The 25006-nt window shown below is 43.7% G+C and overlaps 7 protein-coding genes across 11 annotated transcripts in view; 5 read left to right on the top strand and 2 right to left on the bottom strand.

Moving 5' to 3' along the window:
• The window catches only part of Nop10 (Nop10 ribonucleoprotein), a 107852-nt gene that overhangs the window by 77037 nt on the left and 5809 nt on the right, over positions 1 to 25006 (top strand). The gene's annotated exons all lie outside the window — the stretch shown is intronic.
• Positions 1893 to 8955, top strand: alka (glycine receptor subunit alpha alkaliphile). Of its 4 annotated transcripts, XM_070214142.1 has the most exons (10): positions 1893 to 2000; positions 2105 to 2257; positions 2760 to 2836; positions 4225 to 4324; positions 4412 to 4566; positions 6055 to 6210; positions 6277 to 6641; positions 7263 to 7391; positions 7492 to 7596; positions 7729 to 8955. In XM_070214142.1, the coding sequence occupies exons 2-10, from the start codon at positions 2196 to 2198 to the stop codon at positions 7927 to 7929; spliced, it is 1350 nt and encodes a 449-aa protein (XP_070070243.1). In that variant the 5' UTR covers positions 1893 to 2000; positions 2105 to 2195; the 3' UTR covers positions 7930 to 8955. The 4 variants fall into 4 exon arrangements, with proteins under 4 accessions (XP_070070243.1, XP_070070244.1, XP_044248640.1 ...); XM_070214143.1 differs by lacking the exon at positions 1893 to 2000 and having other exon boundaries at positions 2025 to 2257; positions 7263 to 7379; XM_044392705.2 differs by lacking the exon at positions 1893 to 2000 and having other exon boundaries at positions 2025 to 2257.
• LOC108063122 (periodic tryptophan protein 2 homolog) lies at positions 9054 to 12922 on the bottom strand. Its single transcript, XM_017150100.3, has 10 exons — positions 12788 to 12922; positions 12622 to 12734; positions 11300 to 12565; positions 10902 to 11241; positions 10694 to 10839; positions 10489 to 10636; positions 10193 to 10427; positions 9970 to 10131; positions 9401 to 9617; positions 9054 to 9342 (listed from the first exon to the last, which is right to left on the bottom strand). Exons 1-10 carry the CDS (start codon positions 12803 to 12805, stop codon positions 9141 to 9143), a joined length of 2847 nt encoding a protein of 948 aa, XP_017005589.2. The 5' UTR covers positions 12806 to 12922; the 3' UTR covers positions 9054 to 9140.
• LOC108063100 (pre-mRNA-splicing factor Syf2) lies at positions 13239 to 14183 on the top strand. The gene has a single exon (XM_017150063.3). It carries the CDS (start codon positions 13363 to 13365, stop codon positions 14041 to 14043), a length of 681 nt encoding a protein of 226 aa, XP_017005552.2. The 5' UTR covers positions 13239 to 13362; the 3' UTR covers positions 14044 to 14183.
• Positions 14410 to 15002, top strand: Lsm10 (U7 small nuclear RNA associated Lsm10). The gene has a single exon (XM_017150121.3). The coding sequence runs from the start codon at positions 14471 to 14473 to the stop codon at positions 14897 to 14899; it is 429 nt and encodes a 142-aa protein (XP_017005610.2). The 5' UTR covers positions 14410 to 14470; the 3' UTR covers positions 14900 to 15002.
• Positions 14999 to 16072, bottom strand: Prosbeta5 (Proteasome beta5 subunit). Its single transcript, XM_017150120.3, has 2 exons — positions 15836 to 16072; positions 14999 to 15773 (listed from the first exon to the last, which is right to left on the bottom strand). Exons 1-2 carry the CDS (start codon positions 15980 to 15982, stop codon positions 15078 to 15080), a joined length of 843 nt encoding a protein of 280 aa, XP_017005609.1. The 5' UTR covers positions 15983 to 16072; the 3' UTR covers positions 14999 to 15077.
• On the top strand, positions 16086 to 20255 carry dgo (ankyrin repeat domain containing protein 6 diego). 2 transcript variants are annotated; one of them, XM_017150119.3, is made up of 4 exons: positions 16086 to 16357; positions 17196 to 17258; positions 17318 to 17755; positions 17811 to 20255. In XM_017150119.3, the coding sequence occupies exons 2-4, from the start codon at positions 17199 to 17201 to the stop codon at positions 20118 to 20120; spliced, it is 2808 nt and encodes a 935-aa protein (XP_017005608.2). In that variant the 5' UTR covers positions 16086 to 16357; positions 17196 to 17198; the 3' UTR covers positions 20121 to 20255. The 2 variants fall into 2 exon arrangements, with proteins under 2 accessions (XP_017005608.2, XP_070070242.1); XM_070214141.1 differs by lacking the exon at positions 16086 to 16357 and adding an exon at positions 16395 to 16519.

Raw genomic sequence — 25006 nt, 5'->3', positions numbered from 1 at the left:
AGGCGAGCGGAGCGGCCAAGAAATTCGCGTATTTTCACAGCTCAGTTCCGTTCAGTTCGGTTCAGTTTCAGTTTAGTTCCTGAGCGAAGGCGAACGGATTCGGGCGCGCGTCGTTCCCGCAGCGCGGTAATTCCCCATATAGTAATATCTGAATAATATGCCCTGGGATATGATGGGTGTTCCGTGGAGTTCGCGTGAGGCGGGCGTCAAAGTCGCGTAATTTTAGGCTTTTTTCGGAAATGGAACCCCCGCTGGAGCATTAATAAATGCCACTAACTACATAATTAATGTAATTGCTGGGGATCGAAAATCCTGGTTTTATATAACGCAATACGTCGGCAATCTTGGGCATTTAAAAATGTCCATTAATATCAATCCAAGTGCTGGATCTTTGAACCTAGCCGCACGGCAGGATCCTCCGCATGAATATTAATGGATTTCATTTTGTCTCATCTGAGCTAGTGCGTGTTTTCAATCAAAGTGAAGTCCATCATTCAGCCGAATGTGTAGGAAAAGTATCTGTGAGATTAACGTTATGACATGTGGTGTGAGTGATTTAGGCATTCCTGCCCAAGATCCATATCTGTGTGTGCCCACACCACTTGAGTCCGGGCCTAGCCGGATACGGTTCATCTCACGATCTGCATACACCCGTGCTTATATACTACGTATCTGAAGCGCTGGCAGATCTGGAAGTGGAATTTTTAATTTGCGCGAAAATACCCATTGCCATTGCCAATGTCAGCCGCAGAAAGTAATTTATAGGAAGTGGATGTCCAGGCAATTATGTGTGTGCTGCTGGCCAGGAAGCCTGCAATTGAAGCCCTCGATCCATCCATTCCATCTCCCCGCGCCTCTGGGATCGTATCTGTATCTGTATCTGCCGAATATCGCATCGGTCGCATAAATAGTCGCATAGATTGAGCTGTTACACCGGCCACCGCAGAAGCTGTCTGTCTGTTCAGCGACTTAAGTAAAATTGGCACGCGATTCAATTGAATCTTGGCGAGAAGTGTGCTGTGTGTTGTGTGGCCTGTGCCGGGGCAATTACCCGTGCATCAGTATTATGCCATGCCTTGACCGCCGGCGGAGCTACTCCGCTCCAGCTCCCTCCGACGCCCTCCGCGTCCACGTCTACAGTGGGAGCTGCCTAGCTGGAACCACCTTTTGTAAAAGATCATCACCATCAAGTCCCATTCACAACATTTAGAGCCTTAACTGCAGTTTATAAATTGTACAGTAGTCGATTGAAAACTATTTAAAATATTTTGGAAGTCTCAAAAATAGTATGTCACTTCCGATTTGTTAACTTTTTTTATAAAAAAAAAAATACTCATTAATATCAAGCATTTCAGTTTGAAAGTCTACTTTCTAGCATCTTGATTCAGGAATGATTAGAGATTTATAGTATACTATTTTGATCTATTGTTATTTCTGTTTGAATTGTTGGGGTCTACTTATAATTAATATTAAAAGATTCCTCAAAAGCAAAACCTATACAAATTTTAATTTAATATTTCTATCTTATAAGAAGATAAGATTTGGATTGATCAAAGATGGGGTTATAGGGTTAACCGAGATTTTAAAACCCAAGTATTGGATGATCTTAATATAAATTTAAACATTCAAAGTGAGTTCCGGCTAGAGAGTTACAACTGTAGATATCATTTTACGGCCGCAATCCGCAATCGCACGCCCACACAACCGGGCGTGGAATCTACATATCACAGATGCGGATACAGATACTCGTATCTAGATGAGCACTCTTTCGCCGCTAGAACCCGGCTCTTGTTTATTCGAGTTCCGAACAGCAGCCGAGCCGGAGGCAGAACCTTGCGGATATCGACAACCCAGCCAGGACCCTTTCTAAATACGATCTCTGATCACCCTTTCTCTCGATATTTCTTTTGTTCAGTGTTCGTGTCGTGTACAAAGTGAAAAAAAAATTCCCCTAAAGAAAAATAAAGAAAAACAGCCAGAGAGCAAAGCTCAAACAAAATGTAAGAGCAGACTAAAGTACTGCAGTCCAAAGAAACATAAAATATAAATAATAAAAGTACGCAAAGGAAAGCCAATGCAAATGATCGAAAATATTGTGTTACAGAAACCGAATTATGAAATTCCCACGTCGGTGTAAAGTGAGATGATTTGAGGTCTGTGTTACAAATCCTTTCCCGTGCCGTCGCCCCAACATCATGCTCGACAAATTCAACACAAACGCATTCATATCGTTTGGACTGGGATTCATACTGATGTGGTAAGCTCGAGTTACTGACTCCGATTCCCATTTTTATTACCATCTGGAGCTCTAAGAGTGGCCAAGTGCAACCCCCACTTATCCCAGACCCAGAATCGTTTCCAGTTCAAGGGGAACCTTCGTACTGCCAAATGCATAATCGGTTCAGTTCGGTTCGGTTCGAAATACCCATCGCAAGGTCAATTGGATCACAGTCAAATGAGAATCCTGCACGGCATATACGGCCGATTGGAAAGGAGCAAACTAATATTATTATTCGCCTGCCAGGAGGTTAAAAAGCGAAACAGAACTGAACAGAATCGAATCGAAGCCCCGGCCAGCACGAAGGAAGTTAATTTCAAATTCAGACTTAAATTGACAAAGTTTGCTACAGTTGCATGTGGCAGACATCAGGGCGAGAGGCCCCCAGCCCCTGAAAGGGGGCCCTCCCTCCGATCCAATACCCCCTTAAAAAGGACTGCATTTGAATTTCCCCCTTTGTTTTCTGCTGCTCATTTTGCAGGCTAAGCGAAGCCACGGAAGCCCACGTGAACTACACAGCCAAGCCGCGAGTAGTTCTTCCGCCTAATTATGTCAAGGGTAAGTTGAACTATACCTATACCATACCTATACCTATGCCAATAGCTATGGGCTAGAGCCCCTAATAGCCCCCACCACCACAGTTGTTACGGTCTGTAAATCGTACTCCTCGGAGGTGTCCTTTTCGATGCGGTCTCCTTTTGTTTTTAATTGCTAGGGATTGCCCCCCGCTTTTATTTTTTTGTGATTTCTGATTTGTTTGCACCATGAAACCGCCAGCCCATGGATATGGATATGCGTGTTCGGGTTTTTCCTCCACTGTTTCTTCCTTTTTTTCTCTCTCTGTTCATTTCGTGACGCGGCGAATTTCATGGCCTCCGTCTATGGCATACTGGGTTAGGGTTACGGGGTCTCCCCGGACTCAGTCTCAGGCTCTTGACGTCATCCGGCATTACGATCGATTAAAATCAAAATAACATTTACCGGCGTCAATTGCCTGCCAGAATTACCGAAGAATTTGTGTAATCCGAAGATCTAAAGGAGAGCTGACATTAAAGTTCTATTATTCCGTAAATAGTTTCATGCTAAGCGGAAACCCTTAACTGAGATTAGCTTATATAGGTTGCCCTAGCTTTTTTAAACAAAAATTTACACTAGTAAGTTGACCATTTGTAAGCTCCCCTTGTTCCAGTTTTCATTTATAAAAGTTTAATTTAACCTATAGTGTCTAGGGTTCACTAAACTCAGACCTAATAATAAATTACCCAATAACAAACAATCGGCTTCAATTAAAATTAAATAATAAATCTTTAAGATATATTGAAATCAGCCAGATGTTTATCCAATTAAAAAGGTTGTTGAGCCAATTACTGCGAACAAGTTTTGGATCATTTCCGAATTGTTTTTAATGCAATATTTATTTGAATAACAAAATATATTTGTGCTTAAAGTTCAATCTGAATTATATTAATTTATCAAGGTAAAAGGTTAAACAAAAATTCATTCAGAATAGCTTGAAATTGAACCGGTCTACCACAAACCCAATAAAATCGAAATGTAAACTTTTAACTTATGCAATTGCAGAAGCCACCTGCAAAGGTATGAATAATTTACCAAAATTACCCTGAGGCGTGTACTCTTCATTTGGGGCAATTGCTGGAGCTAATCAACACCTTTATTTCTATCGATTTTCGCCGGTTGTGTAATACGCACTAAAACCGTAGGCTGCCCCTGAACTTGGCGGGAAGTCGGGGATTTCGTTTTCTTTTTCTTTTTTTGGGAGTCCAGACGAAGGCCCCCCTTTAAAATGAATTTGCGCACGAAAGTTTTGGCCAATTTCTTGGTGGCGAAGGGGGAACGGGGAGAGTTCGTGAAGCTATTTCGCGAATAAAATGTTCACACCATTTGCTAACCGTTGGCTAACCGGAGGTCGCCTTGATTTATTGCAGAGATACGACCGCCCTCGAAGAAGGGCTCCCCAGTGATAGTAGACTTTAGCATATTCGTTGTAGATATTAACTCAATTAACGTAGAGGATATGGACTTTAGGTAAGTGCCGGCGTATCTGGAGATCGTAACCTCAACAGCAACGGGAGATCGTAATGGAGCATATAGCAATACTGTGTACATTTTCAGAGTAGACATGTTTATACATCAGCGCTGGCATGAATCGCGTCTGGAGATCCCGGACGACATCTTCGAGGAGGGCGACGACTACGTGACGCTGCTTCCAGAGGTCTTTGAGAATTTTTGGCAGCCGGATCCGTACTTTCTCAATTCCAAGATTGCCGGTACGTCCATTCCCGCCCCAAAACCCTTTAGATATTTGTATCTGTGTAGTCTGTAAGCTTCATGTTCGAGTAGTCTGTGTGTCGATGTGTATTTTATGTATCTTGGAACGGGATTATTGCACTTTGTCCAGCTGAGCTCATCACCATATGTGTCTAATTAAACTCTCTAAGTCTGGACCGTTTGTATATAGTAACGAATTACTTTGTTTTCCTTTGTTTATCTGTTTTTTTCCTAATCCACCGGTTACCTCAACCGACTAACAATTCCCGAACTAACAATACCGATACTTCTGCATAGGATACGGAAGTCCATATGTTGCGTCTACTTCCATGCTACGCAATAAGGGTGAAAGAGATTCGAAAAACTTTCATCTAGACAAAGATATAAGTATATCAAAAATGACTCTAGATCTGTGTTTGCCACTTTTGTGTTTTGCCAAAATCCATCGAAATCGATATCAGTATCAGTATCAGAATCAGCGCATACCTTCCATTAAATGTATCCTGTATATTCAACATTCTCCGAAATCTATCTATACGGACTAAGTACTGGGCTGATTTGAATGAATCCTCTCGTGCCATATAGTTATTTGTGTGTATATAAATCCATACATTCCATCCCTAGCGAAAGACCCAGTGTACATTTAAGTTTTTATATTTTCCCCACCCCTTAGCAGACCCGCCCACTCGGGGCCCTCATTATACGCACGAAATCCAATCCGGTTCCAATGCCATGGTCAAACAGGACACTCCAATCCACTGTAGAGCCACCCATATAGCCCACCACAATGACCATCGCCCACGCTCCCAATCCGAAAATGAAAATTTGCAGTTGCACCCGGATCCTGATAGGATCTCACCTTGAAATCACGTGTGCACCCCGTTGGCAATTTGGTTTTTTCCATTTTTGGTTGCCACTGTCAACATTTACAAAACAAAAATCGATTTGGAATCGGGCAAGCTTTATTTATATTCGTAGTCACGATTTTTTAACATCACAAGTCAGAATATCAAGAGTAGGTACAAAAGCAGATTTCTTTTTTCGTTGACACGAATGTCTATAATTATTAAAAATTGTTATACTATACATACCGTTTAATTGTTGTGTCTTATTTGTCTAGTTTTATTTATAATTCTCACTTCATTTGAAATTTCATTCACCAATCATTTAATTAACTGTCCCACTTGATAATTTTGTTAAGTTAAAATGTAGAAACATTTTAACCTCAATTGACGTTAATGTAACTATAGTTTACCAAACCCATTTCAATCGAAACTCATTCGTCGTCAGTAGAAAGTCGCGCTTAAGCCTTATGCTATGTCTATAAGGCGATCACGGCACCACCAATACGAATTGAGCCACCCAACCACTGAACCACCACCGAAATGCGCAAAGAAATGAGTCTATCGATGCCAATGCCATAGTTCTAATCAAAACCCATTTGTTCCGCATCTCTGCAACGTCTTCTCGATGTCTTTTCGTTGTAGAAATAGCGACACTGACCCACAAGTTCACGTCGGTGACGCTCTACAAGAACAAGACGGTGCGCTATGCGGCCCGGATGCACGCGATCATCGCCTGCCAGATGGAGTTCCAGCTGTACCCCATGGACATCCAGGTGTGTCCCATCTACATCGAGAGCTGTAAGTGCCCCCAAGTCACCCCCAAACAGCAGACAGATTTGCCTCATGCGTTATCCCTTCCCGAAGTCTCATCAAACAACCAGAAGGTCAAGCTGCGCTGGTCGGACTCCGGCGTAACCCTCAATCCAGAACTGAAGCTACTGCAGTACAATCTGGGCCAGCCCCTGGAGCTGGAGGAGAGCGACGGCTACATGCCGGAGAAGGTCGGCAACTTCTCCCGGCTCACCGTGTACTTCCGCTTCGAGCGCCAGATTGGCCACCACCTCATCCAGACCTTCGCCCCCTCCTCGCTGGTGGTGATGCTGTCTTGGTTCAGCTTCTGGCTGGGATTGGACGCCATTCCGGGCCGGGTCACGCTTCTGGTGACCTGCATGCTGACCCTGGTGACCATGTTCACAGGCGCCGACATCCCGCCAGTGGCCTACGTCAAGGTGGGTCCAAGCTTTAGATTACAAAATCTTTGGGGGTTACGGGAAGTATTGTCTTTACAAGCATTTATTTACTTTCAAATTATCAATTACTAGAAAATGTATTAATTTTTGAGAGCAGAAAAACTGTAAGAGATGGTAGATCTTTGATACGACTTAAACATCCAGATTTATAGACTCTTAGGGCCGTTTTCTCGTCCGCCAGTTAAAATTAAAGTACGGTTAAAACTCTGATTTCCGATATGATTTCAAGGTTTTAACCCTACTTTTAATTTAACAAACGGACGAAAAAACTACGTTTAACAAACGGTTTATAACCCTAATTTAGAGATTACTTTCCCATAATTCAACTTTAATTTTCAACAGTTAGAATATAAAGTAGATTATTTAACCGTTTTCTCCTCCTGACGTTAAACAAAAATGAGGTTATAAACTCTACCATAAGGACTGACTTTTAGGAGTGTTAATTATGAGCATTTAAGAGAACATTTTAAACTCCAAAAAGTTTTTAAAATTATAAATTAAATTATAAATTTAAAATTAAAACGGGTTTTAAACTGTAATTAAAATCTGAAAGGTGGAAATATCTTCGAATATCTAAATAACTCTTATCCCTCGTTTCAGGCCCTGGACCTCTGGATGGCCGGCTGCATGCTGTCCGTGTTCGCCGCCCTGGCCGAGTTCGTGGTGGTGAAAGTGCTGGACGTGCAATACCAGTACCAGGTGAACCGCATACCAAAGGTACTGCCCATGGTAAGGCAGCTGAGGGGAAATCGCTTTAATAAGTAATGCCACCTTCTTGTCGTTCCTATTTCGGTTTCGAATTCGATGCGTTTCGATTCGATTCGCGTAGCGCATCAGCAACATGGAGAAGGGTCAGTGTGCGACGGTGGCCAGTTGGGAGGGAGGAGCGGTGCGGTCGCGGAAGGCCACCCAGACGCCCACGACACCGGGACAGGTGAGCTATTAACTACTGATAGGCTGGGGGAACCAGTGCACCTGTCACGTCAACACATTAGAATTGCAATTGAATTGGTGTACAGCCTAAAAAAAATATTCAAAACAATGTTTTGGTTTGACTACTCCATAGACCTCGCTGCAGGGAAACGGGGGACCGCCAAAGCCTGCAAGACGTCAGAGTCTCCTTTCCGTGGCCTGGACGGATACGGATACTGGCGTGGAGAAGATCATGTGGCGGGAGATTGACAAGGTGTCCCGCGCCGTTTTCCCCATCCTGTTCTTTGTGTTTGTGCTCCTGTACTGGCCGATTCTGCTGATGAAGTCGTCCTAGGATTTGGGGAGCTCCAGACTGCACATGTCTGGACTCCGTTAAAAAGTGAAACGAACGCGAACCTGATGATGGAACTATAGCTGGACTGGATTTAGAGCCCAAGTGCAATGCCAGAGACGCCAAGTCTTTGGATCTTAATATCTGCGAAGGGAGCTTGCCTCACAACTCGCTCCCTGTCATCGAAGTACAAGAAACCACAAGGAGAGTCTACTGTTACCTACATAAGTGCGTGCATGGGTATTACTAGACCTAGAGTATATAGCTAGTTGTGGACTATTTGCTCACGGAGAACGTATTGTTCATTTGAGTATTTGCTTCGTACAAATCCGACCTTGTATTGAACGATACCGATCCCCCATATTATTTCAAATCTATGCCACGAACTAAGAATTATCTATTTCGAACACAGCGCACAGACCCACGGGGTTGATAGCTTCAGCTACTTTAGGCATCAATCAACTTTTTATTTAGTTCTGCCTTATATACAACGGATTCTGAACAGATGTATATCACTGTGCTAGTGACAATACCCACAATCGAAAGGGTTGTCCCTACTTTCAAAGTATACACTCTCTACAACTGCGAGCTACACGCATACATTTTCTGGCAAACGATTTTAATTGAACTTTTGTATTAGGCTTAAGCAAATCAGCCAAGACACGGAATTGGTGCTTTACGAAGATAATAATAACACAATGGCCTCTAAGGATATTTGGATTGTAAATAATAAACCGAACAGTGAATGCTTTTAGAGATTTTTACATACATATTTAGAATTATTTATCCATTATAGCGCATTTTAATGCAAACATTAGAGCTGTGGCTTTTACATCTAATACTAAAATTGACCTGTAGTTCAAACAGCGCACATCAGGCAGAATTTTTGAAAATACAAACATATATATATATTTGTTAAGCTAAATCGAGTTTATATTTGATATGAAAATACGGATACCTACACAATGTAAATAAATTACATCACTACTATATATTACATGCATATATTTATCTAGGATGGTAACGGCTGTACCAAGTTAAGTTTATATAAATATCTATATTCTTTCCATCTTTTAAGTTATGTTGTTCACTCAGCTATTCGTAGGTCAGTGAACCCTCTAATAATGTTATCGAAAAGCTTTAAATTTATTCTTAATAAAAGACAAGGCGCGTACATCTATCAAACAAACTAATAGTTTTTATAACAGAGTCTCCTACACATCTTCTTCGGAACCGCTATCACTTTCCTCCTCATCGCTGAATTGCGCCTGTCCGTTCTCGTCGTCCTTGGATCTGATAAGTATCATTTCCTCGTCACTATCCTCTTCCACGGCACTGGATTTGCCCTCGTTCTTCTTCTCCAACTTATCTGCTCTGTCCAGCAGCACTCTTAACGTATACTTGTTATAGTCGCAGCTGAAGAAGGAAACGGATTTAGTCACAAGTTTTTACCCAATTAATAAGTCATACTCACATCTTATTGAGCATTTCGTACTTTCTCGAAAGCACTTCGTGCAGGGCCAGCAGTCCCGTGTGCTGAAAGACTCCGTCCTGGTTTCCGTGCTTGGTCAGCAGACAGCAGCTCCATTGCAGATAGAACTCGATATGGGGCGTGGACTGCAGATGGCGGGCCAATTGTTGCAGCAGTCTCTGGGCAAACTCCGGCGACAGATCCGCACAAACCAGTTCGACTGAAGGGAGGGAGAGGAGCAAGGACTTAGTGTGCATGCAATGCAGACACGTGCTGGCAGAGCTGTTTATGGCCAGCCATTTGCATGTGGTGTATAATACGTATGAAAGTATGCAGGTGGTATTGGAAGGGGTTATTAACCAAGGTGAGCGCTGGGGCGAGGACCTTGAAACTGTTTATTAACACAGCAAAAGTGCAAATTTGCACATTCGATCGGAGAATGGAGAACGGAGTCAGGGCAAAAGGCGAGCGGAGTGTGTCGCCGCTATTTTTAGTCGCGGCAGGGCTGAAGGTTGCCAAAACTGACAAGGACTGGCCTCTGAATGCAGCAGGCGATTTAGCACTTTACTCACTGTCCTTATACGGCACTCGCTCCAGCACTAGGGCAATCAAATTGGGCTCGTTTAGCTTCAGGGACATGACCAGCGCCTTGGTGTAGTTCTGCTTTTTGAGCGACTCGTGGACCGCTTTCGGCGTGACCTCCAGCGATAGGTCAAAGGGATCGAAGACAACGCCTAAACAGGATAATAGTAGATGTAACATTACCGTAATATTGCTAAAAAAATTATAGCATACCCTTGTCCAAGGCATAAATGCAGAGTCCTTCAGATCCAGCTGCCGCAAATGCCTGACCCGTGGGCGAGAACTTCACAGAGAACACTCTAACCTCCTGCTGGAACCGTCTGGAGGACATGTCTCCGCTGCGCACTCCTGGCAATCTAATGGCCACCTTTCCGCCCTCCAGCTCCTCACGGTCTTCCACCAAGGCCATGTTGCCGAACTCACTCAAGTGCTTACGGCTGATAAAGTCCTGTCAACCAAATAAAAAGCTTTATAATAAATATATTACTTATATGTCTTTAAATACTTACATTAAGACCATCTAAGCTATGGTTTTGTGTGATTTCGAATTTCTTCAGAAGTATTGCCTCCCTTACGTGGTATATACAGATGTTGGCCGACTTTCCAGCAGCCAGTATGCACTCTCCATCCGCGGAGTACTCAATGGTGGAGAAATAACTAACAGAGAATGCAATTAATACATAAAACGTATTATTAATTTTAAAGACAACTCACTTGGCCTGTGCATTCTTTTTCGCTGTTATTATATCGGTTTCCAGGCGTCCTCCGCTCAGATCATTACGGCCTTCTATGGTAGTGACTTGACTGGCAGATTTGATGTCGAAAATGGTTATATTACCACTCAGAGTTGCAACGGCAATCTGTAAAGTAATCACATATTTAATAAAGTGAACAAGAAACCCTAACACTAAAAAACCCCTACCTCTTCACCACTGGGACTAAAAGTCACATTAGTTACATCTGAAACAGCGTCAATAGTTTCGTGCTCGCTGTTGCTCTCCAGACAGTTCCAAATCTTAACGGTTTTGTCCCAAGAACCAGACACCAAAGTGGAGGAAGTGGCCACTGGCGAAAATGCCAGGGAAACCACAGGTCCCTCGTGACCACTGATGATCTCCAGCAGCTTGCCCGTCTTAACAGACCAGAGGAATATGTCGAATACGTCCTGCCCTCCAGCCACAACAAACTCGCCTGAGTAATCAACAGCCACGCACGAAAACTGCGCCGGATTCGGTGAGGTAAAAGTTCTAAAGTTGCGGTATCTGAAATCAAAAGGGCATATTAGTTGACTTCACTTTTAGAAGCCTAAGGAAAACCCACCTGTTCACATCAAAAGCACGCACTGTGCCGTCCAGAGAGCTGCTGACCAGGAACTTCTTGTTCCTGCTGAACTGTATGCCGGTCACTCCGCTTGTGTGCTCGCTGAACGTGACAAAACAGAAGCTACTCTGCGTGTTCCACAGCTTCACCTTAGAGTCTTCGCCGCCGGTGGCTATAAACTGGCCATCCGAGGAGTAGGCAATGCAGGTCATCTCGCTGCTGTGTCCCTGCTGCTTCATGATGTACTGCTCGCTCTGCCACTCCCAAACCAGAAGTTGTCCGATCTCGCGGGAGGCCAGTGCCACCCAGTCACCCGTGCAGTTGAACAGGGCCGCCGAAATGGGATAGTCCGAGATGCTCAGCGAGTGAATCATGTTCACGTCGGGCAGTTCGTACAGGTAGAAGGCTCCGGAGCTGAAGGCCACCACCAGGACCTTGGTGCGAGTGTTGTAGTTGGCAGCGGTCAGTTGGACATCCCGCTGCTCCTTGCGCGGCTCATCGGCCAAATAGTGGCGGGTAATTTTCTTGTAGAAGAAGGGATGACCCTTCTTCTCGACCTCATCTTTAATGTCGTTGACATCTTCGGCTCCCTTGGAAGACTCCTCCTTGGAGGCCTCCTTTTCCACGACATTTTCAACGTCATCTTCAGACTCATTGTCGGACTCGGCCTTTTTGTCCCGCTTCCTTTGCGGCGGAGCAATCGCCGGCCTCTCTGCATCCTCCAAGTCCGAGGGAGCCATGCTGCATTCCCACAAACAGAGCTGTCCATTGCGACTTACGGTGTTCAAGTGCAAACTATTCGCCTCGAAGAAACACGCCACAATAGCATCCGTGTGTCCGCTGAGGTTATAGGTGCGGAAGTTGGTGGTATAGTTGATGGCACAGATTTTGGTGGAGCTATCGCGACAGCCGATGGCCAGGAGCCGGGAGTCCGAGGACCAGTCAAGCCAGGTAATATCGTCGTATCCGCCGAGGATCCTCCTCCGCAGGACGAAGGGATTGTACTCTCCGGTGATCTCACCCGGGGCACAGAATACTAGCACTAGATTCTGGACAGCAACGGCGAAGTATGCGCCGTTTGGACTGAAGCAGATGCACTGGACGCCCGTCTGGAACTTGTGCCGGTGTATCACTGTACAGGACATCATGCTGATGAGCTGCGCCTCGCCTTTTTCGTTGACCGCAATCAGCAGGCTTCCGTCTGGCGAGAGAGCAAGATTCGTGTAGTTGTATCGCGATTCCAGGGACAAGGTGCGCGATTTGTTGCTAGAAGGGGATGGATTACATTTAAGATATCCCTCGGTAAATGGACAGAAACTCACTTTTTCAAATCGTAGACCGTTATCCTATTGCCAACCGGACTGATGACCGAATTTCCATCCGGCGTGAAGACCAAGTTTCCATTGCGATATATTGTGCCCAACAGATTGGAAAACTGTGAGAAAAAGCATTAAGTATTTGTAGGGATAGTTCGTTGAAATAGCTTACTTTGTAGGAAAACTTCATTTTGCGGCTGTTTTCAAGCGAAAACCACGAGTTAAAATATAAACAAAAACTCCCGCACGTGTTGAGGTAAACAGCACATGAAGTGGAAAATATCCTAGCGCGTTTTAAAATGCCACAGCACAGTATTTACCAGATAAACGCAACGGATGGCAAGCCAGACTGGTGAAAAACATCAAAAACAATTAAAAAAGGGCAAGTAAAAGCTTATAGAAGAAAACTAAATTGAAAGCCAACGATATGGGTTAACAAAACTTGGTTTTAAGGTTAACATTTATTAAATATTATTTAAAAATAAAAATTAATTATAACTTAAAATTTTTTTATATTCCTAGCAATATTAATATTCAAGTACACACTTTACTGTTACCTTTTTCGTCACTAGATTCAATTAGCCGTTGTTTACTGTAGCAGAGTTGCCACTCCTGAAAAACAGCTGATATCCGTGGAGCTGCCAACGCCGTTTAATACCACAAAGCCAGATCGAAAACACAAAGGCAGATAAACAACGTAAATTCACAATTTGCAAAAGATAAATTAGTTTTCCAAACAAACAAACAATGGAGACGACCAAAACGGCAGCGGAGAAGCTGGCGGAGCGCAAGGCGCGTCTACTGGAACTGCACAAGAAGCGGCAGGAGGCGCGGACGGACAACCACCAGGAGGTGGTGGCGGAGGACGCCCGCAAGAAGCTCCCCAAGAACTGGGAGGCCCGCAAGCGTCAGGCGGAGTGGATCCTGGCGGACGACAAGGCGCGATCCGAGGCGCAGGCGGCGGGCAAGGACTACGAGCGTCTGAAGCTCTTGGAGGTCTCCGCCGTGGATGCGGATCGCATTGAGAAGAAGCAGAGGCGCAAGGACAATCCCGATCTGGGTTTCTCCACCTACGAGGCGCAAACAGCCAGGCAATACAACAGGCTGGTCAAGACCATGCCCGCCCGCGACATGGAGAAGTACGAGCGACAGAAACAGGAGCTTGGCGATGCCTTCTACGGCGGTGCGCACACCACTCTGCATTCGAGGACAAAGGACACGCCAGGTGCCATCAACAAAATGGTCACGGATCTGGAGCAGCAGATCGAGCGCCGCAAGAAGTACTCGCGCAGAAGGATCTACAACGACGATGCGGATGTGGACTTCATCAACGAGCGGAACTCCAAATTCAACAAGAAACTGGACAGGTTCTACAGCGAGCACACGGCCGAGATCAAACAGAATCTGGAGCGCGGAACAGCCATCTAAGATTAGTCATTCATTATTTCGTAACTATAAGATACCAATCCGACGAGTACCTAATTTACTTTGTCTATGTACATTACATTACATTACAATAGCAAAGCCAATAATACAAAATGTTCATTAAAATTTCTTTTGAAAATCTACGAATCATCCATTATTTAAACGCAATTAATTTGTTTAAAACCATTTATGTAAATTATCAGTAAAATACAAAAGGTATAAATTTCGTAAAAATATAAAAAATTTTATAAGTTTATCATTGGAATTTTTGTTTTAATTTGAGATTTTTAAATAATATAAAAATTATAAAACAATAAAAAAATGTTCGTTTTCAAAATAAATGTATGTAAAATATACATAGGTATCTACATAATAGCAAGTTGGCAGCTCTGATTGCCTGTCCAAAAAATTTTTTAAATCCGTAGCGATAATGCAGCAGTTCAGTGCGCGAGAAAAGTATTTAGTGTCCAACACCTTGAATTGCTGGCCCGTGATGCTGCAGGGCCAGTCCGTGCTCATAGACCTGCACAACGAGACCTCCGTGGCCGGGATCATCGACATAGCGGACGGGCACATGACCTGCGAACTCTCCCATGCAGTTTTCATCGATCGCAATGGAGGTCAGCATCCCTTTGACCACTTCATGGTGCGGAATCGCATGATCCGGCAGATACACATACCCACGCATTTGGATGCCGAGCAGGAACTTCGAAACGCCATGGAACGGGGTGTGCTGCGAAGAAAGCGGGTGGAAACCAAGGGAGGAAAGCGCACTTTCAAGCAAAAACGAGCGGAGATGCGACACAAGGAAACCCTACAGATGATCTCCCAGCAGAAGAAGGAACAGAAAGAAACCTAAACTATTATGTACATTCCCCTAAGCATGCTTATTTATTCGATATATGTTTAATATTAAATCCAAGAAGATTATCCTTCAAAATGAGAAATCCAAAAAGCCTAGACGCTATCATGTTTATTCATTCCAAGAATTACAAACTTCGTTTACCAGAATATCGTATATTCCCCTAACCCAAACTCTACTTAGCGGCCTGCTGCTGCTCCTTGTACTTGTAGTGCAGCTCCATGCAGTCGGTGTTGGAGATGTTGACCCAGCCGTCTTCCTTGATGTGATAGACGCGAATGATTCCACCGGAGTAGGCATCCCGGAAGGTGGCATGGTAGATGGCTCGGCGTCCCAGCTCCTGGGCCTCCTCGTCCTCCAGGTCCCAGTGGTAGCCGGAGTCCAGGACGCCGTAGGCGTAGAGCGAGCCACTGCCAACGGAGAACAGATTGCCGGGCGTGCGGGATCCCTCCGAGTCCACGTAGTACAGGCCAGGACCACGTTTGTCGTACCCGGCCAGCATCATGCCCATGCTCAGGCCCATGCCCTTGTACTCGTGGGCAATGTTGGCCATGATCTTGCTGGCGGCGGCCACCGAGATGCGCTCCTTGTTGCGCAGCTCGTGCAGGCGGCACTCCTTCGACAGGACCCTGTCCCAGTACACACAGTCGGCGGCGCCGCCGGCCAAGGTGCCCAGCATGAACTGGTTGATCTCCACGATCTTCTTCATCGACTGGGAGCCAATGTACGAGCCACCAGTGGCCCGGGAATCCACCGCCAGCAGAACGCCGCCCTTGAACTTGAAGCCCAGCGTTGTGGTGCCGTGATCAAAGTCGATTTTGATGCCGGTCTTGTCGGCATTGGCCTGGATCTGATTGAGGTTGTGCAGGGGCTGCATGGGGTAGCGATTATATAGTCAAATCCCTTTACGAATCGGGAAATCAAAGAACTTACATTCTCGAATGGCGGAGCAGCCAGTGTGTAGGGATTGGCCAGATTGCAGGTTAGCCCCCTCAGGTCCTCCTCCGCATCCTCGGACGACCAGGCGGTGGGCTTCATGTACGGAGCATTGGATATCTTGCAGATTTCAGCCAAAGCCATTTTTAAATCTCCTTTAAAACAATTAGAAAAGTTGAACGCAGAATGCCGATGACAAACAAAATTCGCCTACTTGTAGAGTGACCGTACTGCTTGAGACCTAATAAGACAAACTATCGGCAGTGGTCGATAGCCGCTGAAAGTACGGCAACCCTACTTGAAACCTGTTGCCAATTTTGCCTGTGATTGGCTTTCTTTTAGTCTCTTTTAGGCCTGGCTTGAAGCCAAATTATCTCTGGGCGTTCCACCAAACGTTGGCAAAATAGCGCAGAATCTGGGATTGGAAACGATTAGAAGAAAGCATGTGTAAATACGTGGGAGTGGCGAATAGCAATGTGTAACTAACGGCGCGAAATCGGGAATTGAAACTAGTGAAAAGTGAGTTGGGGATAAAGAAAACCGAGTCGCACTTCAAACCTGGTTTTTAGGCCTAGGAATTTGCCGTAAAGGTGTTGAATAAACAAGAAACCATATATGTTTTATTATCGTGTTAAATAGTGGATGTGGAAAGCAGACATATGTGTACCTAGTTTCTAAAAGGTGTTTTTGAAATCTCAAACCTTTTCTCGAAACGGTTTTGTCAACTCCCACTTGTGTTTGCAATTGCAATTACTACGTGGTACGCCATTACGTGAGGCACACACACATGCGCATACACAGAAAAAAAAACAAGATTAAAGATCATGTTCATATGATCCTAGGTCAAGTTTATCTTTAATCATATTCACTATGAAGACTTTTATAACTCAAAACTAAGGATTTGTCTTCAAGAGTCATACATTATTAACTTGATAGTTACTACTCACTAGATTGAAAGATATTTTTGTTGACTTTTAGAACTTTTAAAACTTTGATAAATTGGATAAATAAAAAAAAACATTATTTTTCAAAGTTTAATGTGTGCTTTTTTCCAAAATTGAACATGTTTGGCCTCATCTCAAAAAATGTTTCCTGTGTAAAGTAGGTGGCTTGTCTTGAATTTGACTGGTTTCTAATGATTTTCTCTTTGATTCTTTTAAACCTGTTGATACTTGATCCATTTTATTATAATAATTGAAAATAACAATACTAGTCATAAAATAGCAAATATAGATAAATTATTCCTAATAATAATTATTAAAAATCGTAGTAATAGAAGGTTGGAATTTATTTTTGGTATTAAAATTAAAGTATTAAATTGTTTTAATAAACAACTTCTTTCAAAACATTACAACAGACAATGCAGCATGGATCCTCCCGCATTCCAAAACAGGAAGCTCTTCCAAATGCTATCACCGGGGTGAGTTAGCGCACTCAGAAATAACAACGTTTAAACTGATATCCATTTCCCCAATTTAGCCCGATTCCAGCAACTGGACTTCGCTGCACGAGGCGGTAGCCGCCGGGGATGATCGTCGGGTGGAGGGTCTCCTGTTCAGCAATGCGGACCGTTTGGCCAGGGAATCCCTGCAGGGGAATACCCCGCTCCACGAGGCCGCCAGCCGAGGGTTCAGTCGCTGCGTGAAATTGATCTGCGCACCCCCAACACCACCCACTTCCTCGGGGGTTGGAAAATCAACAAAGGGGCAGAAGGACAAAGACAAGGAGAAGGACAAGGAGAAGAGCAAGGGCAGGGCAAAGGTGGCGCACCAGACCATCGAAGCCCTACATAATAGCGCCCTGAGCATCGCCAATAACGAGGGGTTGTCCGCCCTGCACTTGGCCGCCCAAAACGGACACAATCAGAGCTCCAGGGAACTACTATTGGCCGGCGCCGATCCCGATGTCCAGAATAATGTGAGTGGGAATAATAACACAGGTTATAACCGCATTCAACAATCTCCTTTTCCAGTACGGTGACACTCCGCTGCACACCGCCTGCAGATATGGACATGCCGGAGTTACCCGGATCCTGCTCTCCGCCCTTTGCGATCCCAATAAAACAAATCTAAACGGCGACACCGCCCTGCACATCACCTGTGCCATGGGTCGCCGGAAGCTCACGAGGATACTGCTCGAGGCGGATGCTCGTCTGGGCATTAAAAACGCCCAGGGGGACTGCCCCATGCACATAGCGATAAGGAAGAACTATCGCGAGATTATCGAGATCCTGAACACGCCGAAGAAGATCCGGAATCGCAAGGAGAAACCGAGTAGCAGATCGGACAAGGACAGAGATCGGGAAAGGGATGTGGTGGACAAGGGAATCAACTGGTCACCCTACGGATGTCATTACTTTCCCGATCCGCGCGCCTTTCCCTCGCCGAAACTGGAGACCCTGCCCAAGGATCCGCTGAAACCGGGTGAACAGTACTTTCTGGACTTGGCTGGACACATCCACAAGGGTCCAGTGAGCGTGGGAAATACCTGCTACTGCGGTCCCTTCTTCAGGCACATTGAAAACAAGCTGAACTGCAATCGAAAGAGCCTAAAGAAGTATGTGCACAAGACAAAGGAACGTTTGGGTCACAAAGTTCAGGCACTGGCCATCAAAACGAACGATCAGATCGAGCAGCTGACGAGGACGATGATCGAGGACAGGCTAAGATGCGAGAGCAAGAGGCAGCACCTCAGTGAGTTCTTGCGAAGGGGTGCCCCCATGCGATCCACCTACGATCAGCAGAACAGGAGCTCAAGGATCGAAAGGACGCTCTCCAGGTGTCGCAGTCTGGAGCTCTTGGAAAATAACCACGAGGTTGGCAGGCTCACCAATTCCAGGAGTGTGGATATACTCGAGGATCAGGCTGTGGAGGCTGTAGTCCACCGATCAGCGGACGCTCAGCTGGAGAGCGACAGCGATGAAGATTCCATTGAAGCTGGGGCGGAGGAGGACGAAGAAGAGGAGGATCAGGAGCAGGTTCAAGAGGAGGCAGAACCAGAGGAGGAAGTTCAACAGCTAGAGCACTCAAAGCTTGATGAACTCAAACTAGACTTCCTCAAAGTGTCCGAAAGATTGGGAGTTCTTTTGGAGAAAACCACCTTGATTATGGAAAGGGACAGTGAACAAGAGACGAAGCACCAGCTTTCCTCCTTATCGCCACCCTACAAACCCCATCCCAGAGCCGAATCTGCCCAACTGCGGGAAGATAAGGAAAGTGTTAATAGCCCCAACTACGACGAGTACACCAATGTAATGCGGCGCTACCCGAACTCCAGCGAGACCTCGAATCCCTCCCAGAACTCCAACAGCTGGGACTGGGAGGCCTCGCCCACGGGTAGCAATCCACAGGCCGATTACCACAAGTACTACCAGCGGATCGGAAGAGGGGAGAACATGCTGAACTCCGTGATAAAAGCCCTAAGAAAAGACGCCTCCTTCGCGGACCTGGGGAAAGAAGAGGTGGCTGTCAACGAAAGTGCCGAGCGGATGGGGGGCGATAAGCTGCTCTACAAGGAGCAGGCCAGCGAGGCAGCTGGTATCTCCAATCTGATGAAGCGACAGCCCCTCTGCTTGGAGGACAACTATCCCGCCATGTCGAATCTCTTCTATTCCAATCCCATTATGGAGTACGCCGAGGAAACGGAAGTGCGGCAGAATGGCAATGAAAGTGTGAATAAGGTGGAGATCCGGAACAGCGAGATCAAGTGCCTGAAGAGGCCGAATGCCGCCGGTCAGGTTCGGGATATGGTGGCCCAACTGCAAAACACCATAGACTCCAATCGGCAGGACTCGCAGACAGCGAATGTGATTGCGGCAAGAGCGCACTCCCGCTTGAATAACAACTTCCAGCACATAGAGGCCACCTCCTCGAATCCCTCGCCCACCTACAGTGTTCCCCACCGACACACTGCCCAGTTTGGCCTGCCCGAGAGACACATACCCAAAGATGCCTATTTCCATGAACTGCCCCACCGTCCACCGATCCCGCAAAACCCGCAGAGAAGGATCCACTCCGGCTACGTACCAAATGCGAATTTCTACCGCAACGAGGACCTATATGTGGAGAGGATTCCTCAGCCAAATGCTCCTGCAAGGCATGGCGACTATGTGGGTGCGGTCACCTATAGGCCCATTCAGTCCCCCACCTTCCAGGCCATTGTCCCGCCCCATCCAAATCCTCGGCCAAGGAACTGGCCACATCCCAGTCTCGCACCCAACGACATTGATCTTGACGAGGTGTCAGGCGTTGGCCTTTACAATAATGTCTCGAGTCTAGTTTGAGTTTGGTTATACCCTAAAAGCTCCCACTGTACATAGCTAAGCGTAATATACTTATTTATCTTAATCGTATTGAAGTTCTAAACTACAAAGCAAAAGTTAACTTATTTCCAATTGATAATCTAATCTAGAGCGTTTTAAAATAAATAAATAAAAATCATAAATACAATACAAAGTTATGCAAAAAAATGTTTTAAAATTAAGAGTCATTTAATTAAGTTAATGTGGGAATTTCAAAAATTACTTTGGTAAAATATTTAAGTTTGGTATCACTGTGGGCGGCAGTCCACGTAGTGACGAAGCGCATCAGGGGAGTGTGCAAAGGCGATTACTATAAATACTATATGTGATGGTCCGATATTAGCGAGTGATACCTCAATCGAAAGGAATTGCAAAAAGTAAGAGGATTGCGTGAAAGTGTAAAAGTAAAACTGTAGAAAAAAAATTCAAGCTGTTGGGGGCGGTGGGGATAAATGACCTTTTGTATTAGCCTAATGGTATTCATATTATAAAATCCTAAACTCCGTTCAAAAGTTATTCCAAAGTCAAGTTTTTGGGCCCTTTTTAAAATGAAAATTTGTGAACCTCTGTTTGTGTGTTGTGTCAAATCGCGGATTAAAGGTCTAAAGGTTCTAAATTTTAGTGTGTTAAGTTCGAGATAAAAAACTAACGGTGGTGTCACAGAAACCGCGGACGGATTTGGGGACGGTTGGTTTAGAAACCAACCGATCAAAACCGTAGGTGTCACAGAAATTCGAGAGATTTCCTTTTTTCGGAAAATATTCAATAATTATCTAATTTTATTTGACTTATTTTTCTTGCAAAATTACCAAAAGAATACTTGTTTAAAGCGCATATTGTACACAATAAAAGAAAAAATTAAAAATTTGAATTACCCGCTAGGCTACATGAACAGCTGTTTGCAGCGGCTCCGTTGGTTTACTTACATTTGTAAGTTGGCAAGAATTTGAAAAGCAAACCAAAATGCCATCTGCACGAAATCTTGCTCCAAGGTACTTGCAAAGACATAAACTGCGAGAAGCTAGGATGCAAAAAATAATCGTTAGAAGCGATTTTACACGGTGGTCTATGGTCACTGGCCAGGTCCTCCTAAGCAGTGGTCACAAGAACGCGGTTGCCCCGAGTAAATCCTTTTGCAATGTCGACATTACCGCTTCTTGCGCTGGTGACCTATGTTTACCCCTGTAAATAAGCAACGTATATTAGTTTAAATCAGGGACCGAAAATAATCATTATTTTTATTTTTTCAAATTTTTAAATTATTACCCAAATAATTATCTTTGTCCAATCTATGCATACCCGCCATGATTTTTAAATTCATGATTATTATCTTTTTGTTCAATGGTAATCTTTATTTTTGATCAAAAAAAATTTTTTTTTTAAATAGGACTCAAATATAATGTTTATTGATGATTTTTATTTTTTTTGCTCAAAATAAAACTCAAAACAGCCTCGCGGGCCTCCTGTAAGACTTTTCGCCAATCTGATTTCACAGCCGTCTAAAGGCTTATCAAAGCAAAATCCACGATTTTTTGCAAATTTTTTTAACCACTTTGTAAAAATAACTTATCCTGGGTAAGAATTTCTCAACTGCGCATATAAAATTTTAGATTTTCTTCAAACTCGTGTACCTCGTAGAGTTTGGCTTGGTTATCATCTGTGATTTTTTTTTAATTTTTTGGTTTCCATTTGGGGGCGCTATGAATTTTTGAAGTAAAGAACTTAAAAAATGTTCTCAAACTTCAATTTAGTATATCTCGAAAACGGCTTAGAAGAACAACGTGCAACTTTACACGTTTTTAAATGTGTACTGGGGGAGTTAGAAAATAATTATCTTACATTTTTTGTTGTTTAATAAGTATGAATTTTAATTATTTGAAATTTTTTATCGCGCTTTTAAAAGTATTCATCATCTTATAAAAGAAACTTAACTATCCAAGATTGTCCATCTCATAAGAAACTTAATTTACCCGAAGAACCATTTTTGTTCCCTTTCATTATTTCCAAGATATATAATTTTTTATGCGAATTTAGAAAACCCCTATTTATATTTCCAATGAGTACAATTCTTACATGTTTAAGCTGAAAGTTTGCACAACTCAATTACTCACTGATATTGTATACATATATTAATATTATAGTTTTACCACCGTCCCTTCATATAGCTGCCATACAAATTGATGGATTTTCTTATTGTTAAGAAGGTAGGCGTTGAAAAATTAAAATTACAATCTGAAACAAAAATTTTTTTCATAGCCTACCTGCTTAACAATAAGAAAATCCATCGATTTGTATGGAAGCTATATGAAGGGATATCACAACTTTTTTACCTCGTTAAGAGGTGTTTTTGATTTATTTCATAATAGTACCTAGAATAACTATTTAAAATAGGTTTAAGATACAAAATCAAAATACACACATACACAGTACGCAAAGCAAAGACAAATACATGGTCGACTATTTTTATACCCTTGCAGAGGGTATTATAATTTCAGTCAGATGTTTGCAACGCAGTGAAGGAGACGTTTCCGACCACATAAAGTATTTATATTATTTTCATTACATTTTCATTAGACATTATCCGTCTGTCCGTCTGTCCGTTTCTATGCGAACTAGTCCCTCAATTTTAAAGCTGCCGCGATGAAACTTTCCCGAAAGTCTTCTTTCTATGTCGGAGTGAGCCGAATCGGACCACTATATCTTAAGGCTCCCATAGGATCAAAAACAAAATTTAAATCCCTGGAACTGCACCGATAGAGTGAGCATTAAACTATAGGTATTTACATTATCTGCAAGGGTATATAAGCTTCGGCTGGCCGAAGCTAGCTTCCTTTCTTGTTATTGTTAAAGTACTATTTTTTATAGTTACTGAACTATCTTCATTGGTTAATTTCACCAACCAAATTTGTTTTGTGTGTAGGTTTAAGGAAACCCACTTCTTTGCCCATTTATCGGACTTTGTCCGTAGGAACGGCTCGAGTGCGTACGCTTTGGTGTACTAACGTGTCCAGCACTGTCGTCCCGGTGGCCATACAAACCCACAGTACACTGGCGGCCCCGAAGACCGACGCCGGCAGATGAGCTTTCTGCTGCCAATAGTTTTAGAACAGGAGCGCCATGTTCAGCGACAGGGTGTCTGTGTCTGTGTAGTAGAGGTGGCTGAAGAAGTAGAGTGGCGGGAGCACGGACATCGTTACGGCCTCATGGGCAGCATACGAATTTCCTCCCGAGCCGGCCAGGATGCGGCGCCGGATCTCGTAGAGCAGGAGGATGTTGATCCCGGCACCTGTCAAGCTGAGAAGCCTCAACCCCCATGTAGTGCTCCATTTTCCGGCTTACCACATCGAATTCCTTGCGGCAGAAGGCCAATCCCTGCGGGATGTGGAACTCCTCGTCGTTTACATAGTCCGAGGTGCCGTTAACCCGAAGAAACAGTGGCAGCGAGTAGAGCACAAAGCCTACGGGCAGAACCAGTTTCGAAGACCCATTCATGGCGGGATTCCTCTTCCTGCCTTAAAATGAGAGCTCGAGCCGGCAACACGGGAATGCACTAACGCCTGGCCCCACATAAAACCGCACTAAAAAATACTACACGAAATACAAAATAATTTTGGATTTGCTACAGATATCTCTTTCGATCAAATTCGTAGGAAATTTAAGTTTAATCGGCTAAATGGTATCTCTGTAGCACCTGAACTAAAATTTAAAATAGCCAGAAAAAATGTACACAGGATTATGTATTAAGATCAGACTAGAAAACGGTCTGACAAGCGGTTAGTCATTATCTTATCATCACCTATAGAAAATAGTGTTTATACAACAATAAGAAATGGTTTCATCACTGTTGGATCTGAACGATGACTGTTTGGCCGTCATATTGACCTACTTGCCCACCAAGGATCACTTGCACTTTGGCAACGTTTGCACTCGGTTTCGAAATGTGATAACGATGAATGCCAGGACCCTCTATAGAAGAGTGAAACTCACCGGAACTTCGGAGGAGTTGCTCCTTATGCAAGATAATGGTGATCTAGCGAAAACTCTGTACTTTAAATTTGACGAGGATTGGATCGGAGATTTAAGTGTGCTTTGCAAAACAATCGGATGCCTGATCAACCTGGAAAACGCTACTTTGAATTTTACCCGTCTTGTATCGTTAACCGAAATCCTGGCGATTGTCCAGGATCTGGCAAGTCTACCCTTACTTAGGGACATCACGATGTTTCAAGAGACAGCCGTTGATGCAAAAAGATGGTTTGGTCCCTTCATAATACCAACTGGACTTAATGAGCCGGAGAAGCTCTTGAAGTCACTTATGAAGTTAAGTAAACCAGATATAATGAATAAATATAGATCCACATTTGATGAAAAAACCCCAAAATACACACAAAAAAAAAATAACCATGTAAAATCAACATAGAACAAGAAAGGAAGCTAGCTTCGGCCAGCCGAAGCTTATATACCCTTGCACATAATTCCTATTAATTTACAAATCTCAAAAATGTTAAATCTTTTTAAATATTATTTCTCATTAATTTTCCGATCGTTCCTATGGCAGCTATATGACATAGTAGTTCGATATTGATAAAATTAAAATCGAAATTCGAAAATATTTAAAAAGAGTCATATCCCTGAGTAGAAGAGAATACAATAAAAACCAACGAACCGATAATTTATTTCCTATTATATTCCCATTAATGTTCAGATCGTTTCTATGGCACCTATATGATATAGCCAAACTTTGTAAAGTGTAAAAGTGTAAATCAATTCCAACAACAATTTCTATACAAAAAAGTTTTAAAGGCCTACTTTTGAAAACTATTTTGTATTTCTGAAAGTAGGGGGTCATATGTTGAAAAACACCCAAG

This window comes from Drosophila takahashii, chromosome 2R (genome assembly GCF_030179915.1).
Source record: "Drosophila takahashii strain IR98-3 E-12201 chromosome 2R, DtakHiC1v2, whole genome shotgun sequence".
Lineage (NCBI taxonomy): Eukaryota > Metazoa > Arthropoda > Insecta > Diptera > Drosophilidae > Drosophila > Drosophila takahashii.
Note: the sequence above shows the minus strand (reverse complement) of the source record. Positions and strands in the feature narration are given on the sequence as shown.